The sequence below is a fragment of a genome, unplaced genomic scaffold (genome assembly GCF_019419815.1).
Source record: "Pyrus x bretschneideri cultivar Hongxiangsu unplaced genomic scaffold, Pyrus_bretschneideri_v1 Contig16, whole genome shotgun sequence".
NCBI lineage: Eukaryota > Viridiplantae > Streptophyta > Magnoliopsida > Rosales > Rosaceae > Pyrus > Pyrus x bretschneideri.
In genome coordinates this window covers 6,630,480-6,639,158 of record NW_025999457.1, presented here as the reverse complement: position 1 = coordinate 6,639,158, position 8,679 = coordinate 6,630,480, and the positions used below count along the sequence as shown (strand labels likewise).

The following is an 8,679-nucleotide window of genomic DNA, read 5'->3' as shown; positions in this document are numbered from 1 at the left end:
CGACCTCGACGCAGTGCTGTTTATCCAAACTGAAGGTGTTTCTTGGTCGGCTGATTCTGCGGCAGCAGTGCTGTTTATCCAAACTGAAGGTGCTCACCGGTTGCTTCCACAGTGCTGTTTATCCAAACTGAAGGTGTGTCGGCAGGAAAAGAAAAGGAAAAATCTCAAGGTGTTTGAGAGGTTTTGCGCAGGGCAATTGTATGCTGATGTTGAAGGGTCCTTTCTATTACGTGATTTCTTGTATTTATAGCACCCCATCCCTTGAGATCAATTCGCGTTCTGATTCAGATTGGGAGTCCTTGTCCCATTTTACCTCTGACTCGGATAATCCAACTCCTACTGGGATTCTGAATTTTCCTCCCTTTTGGGGTTTTATTCTTCGTTGGTCGAGAATCCTGGTCACACCAGGATTTCCTCGACCTTTCCTATTCATCTGGACTACTTAGGATAGGATCTGGCCGACCTTGCCACTTGGCCCAAGTTTCATTATTCGGCCCATAGTATTTGTCATTACATTGGGCCCATCGAATCCTGCTGCTCGGCCCAATAATATTTTGGGCCCAAACACATATATAATTACATATCCACAAGTGCAGATTTCCTGTGCTATTGTTCATTGCCTATTTAGGCAATTTCCTGCAACATTGAGTAAAATAAAATAAAATTTTGCTAAAGTTCTCTATGATTAAGTGTAAGCGTTCATATGTGTTTCATCCTTATATGCAATTTTTATTTGTGTCGTATCTTGAAAATTTAGCATCTCAATCAAATGGTATTTACCACTTCCCTTTTAAATGAATTTTAAAATCAGCTTCAGTTCATGTTTGTTTAACAATATGGTATCATTCATTATATAGTTTCACAAAGATCGTGCATAATTCTCGCTGAATTTGATTTGGTTTTCTTTTGTTTACGGATAGAGTGAGAACAGATCGACCAATTCTTGAATGATGAATGGAGCCAGATCATTGAGGTCTCTTATATTTTCATTCTTTCTTTTTTGTTTTGTTTTTTTTGTTTTTTTTGTTTTTTTTTTTTTTTTTTTGGGCATTTGTAATCCTCTGTTCTTGACTCAAACATTGCTTATGAAGTGAATGAATTTGCATAATCTTAAATATAATTTTCAATCCCGCAGCAACGTGTGGGTAACTTACTAGTGACATTGAAAAGGAATCCCTGTTCTTATATAACGGATGTTCGACATATGCTTGTCCTATTGCAAGCAAGAACAATAAGGAGTCTCGATTTAAATTCCAAGGTATCGATTTCTTCAGCTGCAATCAAGTTTTACTGTTATCAGGATTGCTAGGGTTTGATAAACCAGGGTTTACTCCGAATGTAGTTTAATGGTTTGATTGATTCAATCATTACTTAAATTATGTTTCTTGCCATGGATTTTGTTAGCTCATCAGTAAACCCTTCAAACAAATTCAACAAAACCTAGGCCGTGTAGAGGATAACGATAAGAACTGTCGAAGAACACAAAATGAGAAATGTGGGGGATAAATAAAAAAAGGGGTAAATTACACTTTTATACCTCAAGTTTAGGGTCTATTTCAATTCCTTACAATATCTTCAAAACATTTCACTTTCATACCTTAAGTACTATTTTATTTCAAAATAATACATCCGTTACATTTTCCATCCATTGATCCGTTAAAATGCTGACGTGGTTGGCATATATATATCACATGGCTGCCAAATGTCTACCACATGACAAATAAAATAATTTTTTAATTTAAAAAAAACAACCCGAATTTTTTCAAAAAAAAAAAAAAGAAAGAAAGAAAAAAAAGAGAAACCCACATCTGCAAGAACAAGAAGAAGAAGAATAGGGAGGAAGGGGTAGGGGGACGAGAGGAGAGTTGCCGGGGGTGGGGGTGGGGGTGGGGATGGACAATTTATTTATTTTCTTTATTCCTCCCTCTTCTTCTTCTTCTTCTTGCAGAAATGGATTTCAATTTTTTTTTTTTTGAGAAAAATTTTAAAAAATTATTTTATTTGCCACGTGGTTGACATTTGGCAACCACATGGCATATATGTGGTAGCCACGTCAGCATTTAACAGATCAATAGATGGAAAATATAACGGAGGTATTATTTTGAAATAAAATAATAATTAAGGTATGAAAGTGAAATGTTTTGAAGATATTGTAAGAAATTGAAATATATCTCAAACCTGAGGTATGAAAATGTAATTTACTCAAAAATCTACGATAGAGAAGACGCTCCTGTATGTAGTCATTGAAGAAAAAACAGCAACCTAAAAGATCTAGGGATAACACTAAGCCTAATCTACACTCCCCCATCTACAATCATATATCCCTGAATGTATTAGGTCAAATCAAAATACCAGCGTAGGTTATTTATTCGTGATTGCACAGAAGAAATTGATTTGGATAAAAAAAAACATAAGCAAAAATGACATCATTAATTCAAGTAGAATATGTTCCTTGCTTAGCTTTTTCGCTTTTAACTGCAACCCAAAAATTTAGTTTGCTTTCGGGATCTTGCGCGTTTTTGTATTCGTACTTTGATTTGAAGTCTTAAGTCAAATATGCCTCTGTGATGGTCTCTTGATGCACCTGATGTATCTGTTCTTCTTCTTCAATTTAGCATCCAGCACATAATATTAACCAAAATTTAGTATGTGCAAGGCATTGCCAATCTTCCATGATTATTGCTATGACCACCAGAAGGATGCATGAATGCTGTGTTGTCTCTTTTATTGAGATCACAGGCATTGACAAACATTTCTTTCAAGGGCGGAGTCATAAATTTTACCGCGCAGGCTGATTTTATTTTCGTTCACAAGTACCTTGTTTAAGAAGTCCTTAAGGTGGAGTAAACCAATTTTTAACTTGGTAAGTTGTGCTTGCGGAGTTAAAAATAATCAAGAAATTATGGAGGTGACACGTGGACTTTTGAGTGAAAAGGATAAAATTACCCTTGAGGCACACCGGGATTCTCACGTGCATACAATGGACAATAACGACTCAATCAAGGAAGAATCAAAAGTGATCAAAATGGTATTTATTTAAAACCCTTTCATCATTCTTCATCAAATCCTCATTCAACAGGTAACTCCCAATTTTCCTATTCAATTTGGGATTAATTTCCAAGTTAATTGCAAGATATTATTTCACATAATATCTTGCAATTCCACTCACAATTTGACCATATATGGCCGGCTCCTATTCTCCAAATAAGGCTAGCCACTCCCTTATAAATAGCCATGTTTTCCCACTAAAATGCTAAGTCATTCTCTCTCGACAAATTCTTAAACACTTTCTCAAATTCTAATTTTAGCATTGAAGATTCTTCGGCCAAAGCCCTCCCCCCCCCTCAAAAAAAAAAAATCATCGTGGACACGTGAGGTTTTTGGCCTTAATCTTATGTGTTATTATTTTGCAGGTGCATTTTCATCAAAGGAGAAGACAACGGAAATTTGCATCCACAAATTGGTGCTTTCATTGAGAGTCTTGATTCACACGCTCGAAGAAGACTTTCGCATTTAAAGTTTCTCATTTCTCGTTCATTTGTAGATTTCTCGTTCATTAGTATTAGAAACGTTTTCATTCTCAAAAAGAATTCCGGTTTAAACTACTAGACACATTCGCAAATCATAAAAATACAAAATTTTATTTGTTATCGATTTACAATAATCGTTTTGTAAAGCATTACTCAACGGACCCTAAAACGTTCCTTACTCAATTATAATTTTTCTTTCATACAACATACCAATAAGTGGTTAAGAAGATCAACGACTAACCGAATTGAGAAGAAAAAATTTAGATATAGTCCTAAACTCCTTGTGGAAATGGTAATGCTAAGGAAACTAAATTTGTAGATAAAATTTGTAAACTAAATAATGTGTCACCAATAAAAATGAATATATTTATCAATGCTTAAACAATAATATACCAATCAACTATTCTACTTTCATTTCCTTTAGTTTTGTAATTTTTTTCAATAAATTAGCCTCCTAGCATTATTATCGTACAAATGTCACATAAATTCTGTGGTGGTGGGTCCACAGTGACCGGTGCAATCCAGCCGCCCCTTCACAATCCAACGGTGCACAAAACACGTCAACCTCCGCTCCCTAAACCTCCAAAACCACCCGCTACCGAAGTGGAGTTGTCCGAGTTCGCTTACGAGTCCCTCGTTTCTTCAGTCTCCACCACTCCATCGGTGTCTCTTCTCTCCCTTTCCCGCCTCATCAGTCTTCCCAAATGCTCTCCCAGATTCCCAAACCCGTCTCCTTCTCCCAAACCCCTCCGATCGCCATTCCCATCCTCAACACTCTCACCATCCGTTTCGCCACTCCCAAGTACTTGCTCTCGCTCCTCAGCCTCCCTGTCTCCCGTCATCGACACCCACTCGCAATGGCCTCCCGCCCCGACCTCCCAGACCCCGTCGTTTCGCTCCCGCCCAATGATTTCGAGCTCGACCGCTTCGCTGAGGTCGCCAGCAAGGTTGCCGACGCCTCCGGGGAAGTTATTCGGAAACATTTCCGGCACAAGTTTGACATTCTCGATAAAGAGGATTCCAGTAAGTTTCTATAAGTGAGTATTGTCATACCTGCTCTGTTTGGTTTCCGGGAAAGCTATCTGAGAGACTCGGAAAATGGCCAGAATCTTTTTAGTAAATATTTTTCTAGTGAAGAGAAAATTATTTACTAAAAAAGTGAAGAGAAAAATATTTACTAAAAAAGAGAATATTAGGAATTGTGAGGAATTTAGAGAATATTAGGAATGCTGGATTCAATTGTTCGATTGGAGCGCTGAGTTTTGAGCTCTGAGCTGTTTGGTTCGTAAAATAATTGGGAAAACATTGAATTGATGAAGCTGAGTGAGTTCATCCGCGAAAGTCCTTTCGAGAGTAAGTGATTGGTGTGCAGTGTGGAGTATGGGAAACTTTATTAGTCATTGATGTCCGGCTTGATTGTTTTACTGCAGGCCCTGTGACAATTGCAGATCAAACAGCAGAGGGAGCAATGGTCTCAATTATATCAGAGAATCTTCCTTCTCATGCCATGTAAGCTTTCTATGTGAATTGATCATTTTCCTATAATTTCAATTGGTCACAAGGAAACTGGACTGCTTAAGTTGAACTGGACCGTAAATTCTGAGTCTTTAGCTTTACATTCTAAACGTATGTTATTTTACCTAGAAAATGCTGAAAGGAAATATTGTTAGAGTGTTATATCTCTAACTGTTTTGGTTTCTGAATTTTTTGGCTTGGAGTTTCCATTTTTAGAATTGAACATGACAAGTTTCGCTTAAGCTATGATAAGTAGTTTAATTCAATTGACGAGTTTAGGCATCATTTAGCTTTTTTATTCTCTACCACTCTCACATGACTCTTAGAAAAGCTATGGAGTACTTGGAGCAAAACTGAGCACAGTGGCATTCTAGGATTCATAAGGCCGACCCCACTTAGTGGGATAAGGCTTGGTGGTTGTTGTTGTTGTTGTTGTTTTGTATGACTCTTGACTATTTTCTTCAAACCCAATGGAACATAAAAGAAGATTTGGTTTATCTCAATTTTAAATTTGTATGTACAACCATGAATATTTATATTTTGTGCTGTCGGTGAAGATATGATAGAGTTTTCATTGCAGTTATGGAGAAGAGAATGGGTGGAGATGCAATGAGAAGTTTACAGATTATGTTTGGGTTTTAGATCCAATAGACGGGACAAAGAGCTTTATCACTGGTATGTTTCTCTTGAAGGGAACATCATATTTATGAGTCTTATGACCTTAAATGTTTTCTCTAGTAAAATCTGCATTTTCTTTTTCCAGGAAAACCTGTGTTTGGTACTCTCATTGCTCTGCTACATCGGGGTAAACCAGTAAGAATCATCTGCTACAACGTGCATAAAATAGGAACTGGCGTCTTTGATGTTATTTTTCTTAAAAATTTAATATGTAATTGCAGGATTCCGTTTCTAGAAAGATACTTTTCTTTCCTTTGGTATTCATCTCTTGTGAATGGAAGATAGCTTTTCTGAACGAAAAATTGTTTAAAAAATGTCTTACAGGCAGGAAAAATCTAGGTAGTTTCATGACTTTAGCACTTGCCACTTGCCAAGTGAAAGTAATTCGTTTCATTTTGTGCATGCAATAGATGTTATCTTGGAATTAAAATATTGTGCACATCTAAAATTAGTGCTCATTCCCAGTTTCCCCGACTGAATATTTTCACACTGAGTTTGAATAATTGCACGATAAATTATTTCAGACTTAAAGATTACATGTACGTACTCTCTTGAACTGATACTTCTTTTCCTCCAGATTCTTGGGATAATTGATCAGCCTGTTTTAAGAGAAAGATGGGTTGGGATAAGTGGAAGGAAAACTACATTGAATGGCCAAGTAGTGTCCACACGTGCTTGTGCAAATCTGGCACAGGCTTATTTGTAGGTTCTTTTTTTTTCCTTCGAGTATCTATTGTATAGCCGAAATGATTGTTGCTTAAAAAGTAACCATGTCCAAAATGTATCTAGACCGTTATGGCATCCAATTCGTGTGAGCCAGGGATTTATAATTTTCCTTTCTCTATCATTTTTGTTTTAGGATTTCTCTTATATAACTTTACGTGTTCCCATGATTAGGTACACTACAAGCCCACACCTATTCAGTGCAAAGGCAGAAGAGGCATTTATTCGTGTTAGAAATAAGGTCCGTTCATAAAATATATAATTTTGAAATTAGGTGACAGAAAAGTGCTGCCATATTAGTGGATTCACTTTTAGTTATATGAGCTATATTAAAAATCAGACTCGGTTAATAAGAATTACCTCAAAGGGAAAAAAAAGGGGAGAGCAAATTTGGGCAGTGCTAGGCTTGCTTTGTCCTTTTACTTTTTGTGAAGTTCCTATGCGTTTGGGATAATCTCTGTGAATTTCTCATTCTCACTCGATCCTGAGCAACTTTGGGAACACATAATTACGCTGAAGTTGATATTAAGCTGAATATCCTAGTATGTAAAACATCAAGAAACCTAATGTGAAAATATAACTTCCAAGTGTCTCATACATCTTTACATTTTTGCCGGTTGACGTTTTCATCTTAAATATTCTAAATTTAAATTCTTATAAAAACGAATAATAAAATGACTCATGTACTTCATATCTGGTCTATAGGTAAAAGTGCCATTATACGGCTGTGACTGCTATGCTTATGCTCTGCTGGCTTCTGGTTTTGTGGATCTTGTTGTTGAGTCTGGTCTCAAGGTAAGCTGAACTCTTCGTTGTTAAATTGTTTATATGACTAATCTATCAAGTGATATGCTTTTCTCTTCGGAATGTCTGGGCCGCTAAAAAGGCGATGCCTGGTGTATGATATGAGTGGTAGCTATTCTAAATCTCTGGTTGAACTAGAGAGAGAATTTAAAGCAGAAGGGACTTGGTAGTTTCTGATGATGTGTTAGATAACCTTTGTGATGTCTGCGTCTATCTTTTCTGCACTTTTAACGCCTTTTTTCTTGCATTAAGCTGTCTTAAATCTGCAACCATGCATGAGTCTCGTTACATTTCTCGTCATCCGTGAAAGATGTTATTGTGTTAGATAGACTTCATTGCTTTTAGCTAACAAGAATCTCAACTGTTTTATCAGCCATACGATTTTCTTTCACTGATACCTGTGATAGAAGGTGCTGGCGGTGTCATAACAGATTGGAAGGGACATCGGCTTTATTGGGATGCTTCTCCAAATTCAAAGGCAACAAGTATGCTAACATCTAACAATGCTTTCGCTGACTATTTATATGTCATCGCGCCTTATTGGGGCTATTTCTGCTTCTTCGTTTTATTTTATTTGTTTATTCTGGGAGTTAACGGTAATTTGGTACGTTCCCCAGGTTTTAATGTAGTGGCAGCTGGAGATAAGCAGATTCACCAACAAGCTCTAGATTCATTACAATGGCAGTGAATATTTGCATTCTGCTGATACGACATCAAGGAGCTGGGTGGATTGATCGACGGGTGAGAAGTGAAATACAAAGCGTAATCTGGAGAAGCTGCATTGTGCGTTTGCGTTCACCTTGCGATATAAGACATTTAGCAAGGGGATTTTCCCCATAGATTTAAGATTTGCTGGTATTTTGGTCACAATTAAATTGTTGTCAAATGAAGGAGCCAAAGACGGACCTCATTTTTTGGATTTTTCAGTATTTGTAAGGAATTACATTTGTTAAGCCTCTCATTATTTTTGGTCACTGAATTGAATAAATCAAACGAAAACAACAAATAACAGTAAACAAGGGTGTGTAGGGGACTAAAAAAAGATGTGTTATCATTTCCCCAAACAAAAAACAAAAAACAAAAGCCTAAACCACTTTTGTTGGGGTACTATTATAAAATTTGGAGTGCACAATGAGATTTTTAGAGTGTCAATAGAATTATCGTTTTGTTAATGATATATTGACACTAAACCTTTCACTTGCATAGAATTACCACTTGATCCTAGCTCTAAGTGGGAGATCTTAGTATAAACTCAAATAAATAACATCATGCCGAGTTCGATACCAAATTTTTATAACTGATTTATCATGCAGTTTACTCTAAATTTTCTATCTCTAGTGTACCATATCAAATTATTCGAATCTCAAAAATGAAAAATTACTTTTAATACCTAATGTTCAAAATATCTACAAAATTATCGAAATTTTTA

The 8,679-nt window shown here is 36.4% G+C and overlaps 1 protein-coding gene across 1 annotated transcript; it reads left to right on the top strand.

Moving 5' to 3' along the window:
- Positions 1-4,113: 4,113 nt before the first annotated feature.
- On the top strand, positions 4,114-8,224 carry LOC103939855 (bifunctional phosphatase IMPL2, chloroplastic-like). The gene is made up of 9 exons (XM_009349959.3): positions 4,114-4,553; positions 4,961-5,039; positions 5,626-5,720; positions 5,809-5,858; positions 6,301-6,425; positions 6,621-6,687; positions 7,152-7,241; positions 7,624-7,735; positions 7,868-8,224. Exons 1-9 carry the CDS (start codon positions 4,235-4,237, stop codon positions 7,936-7,938), a joined length of 1,008 nt encoding a protein of 335 aa, XP_009348234.2. The 5' UTR covers positions 4,114-4,234; the 3' UTR covers positions 7,939-8,224.
- The last annotated feature ends 455 nt before the right edge of the window (positions 8,225-8,679 follow it).

Coding starts and splice junctions, on each gene's coding strand:
- LOC103939855 (XM_009349959.3), top strand. CDS start 4,235: ATGCTCTCCCAGATTCCCAAACCCGTCTCCTTCTCCCAAACCCCTCCG. Junction 5,859..6,300: donor TGCTACATCGGGGTAAACCA/GTAAGAATCATC, acceptor CTTTTCCTCCAG/ATTCTTGGGATAATTGATCA. Junction 7,242..7,623: donor TTGTTGAGTCTGGTCTCAAG/GTAAGCTGAACT, acceptor CTGTTTTATCAG/CCATACGATTTTCTTTCACT.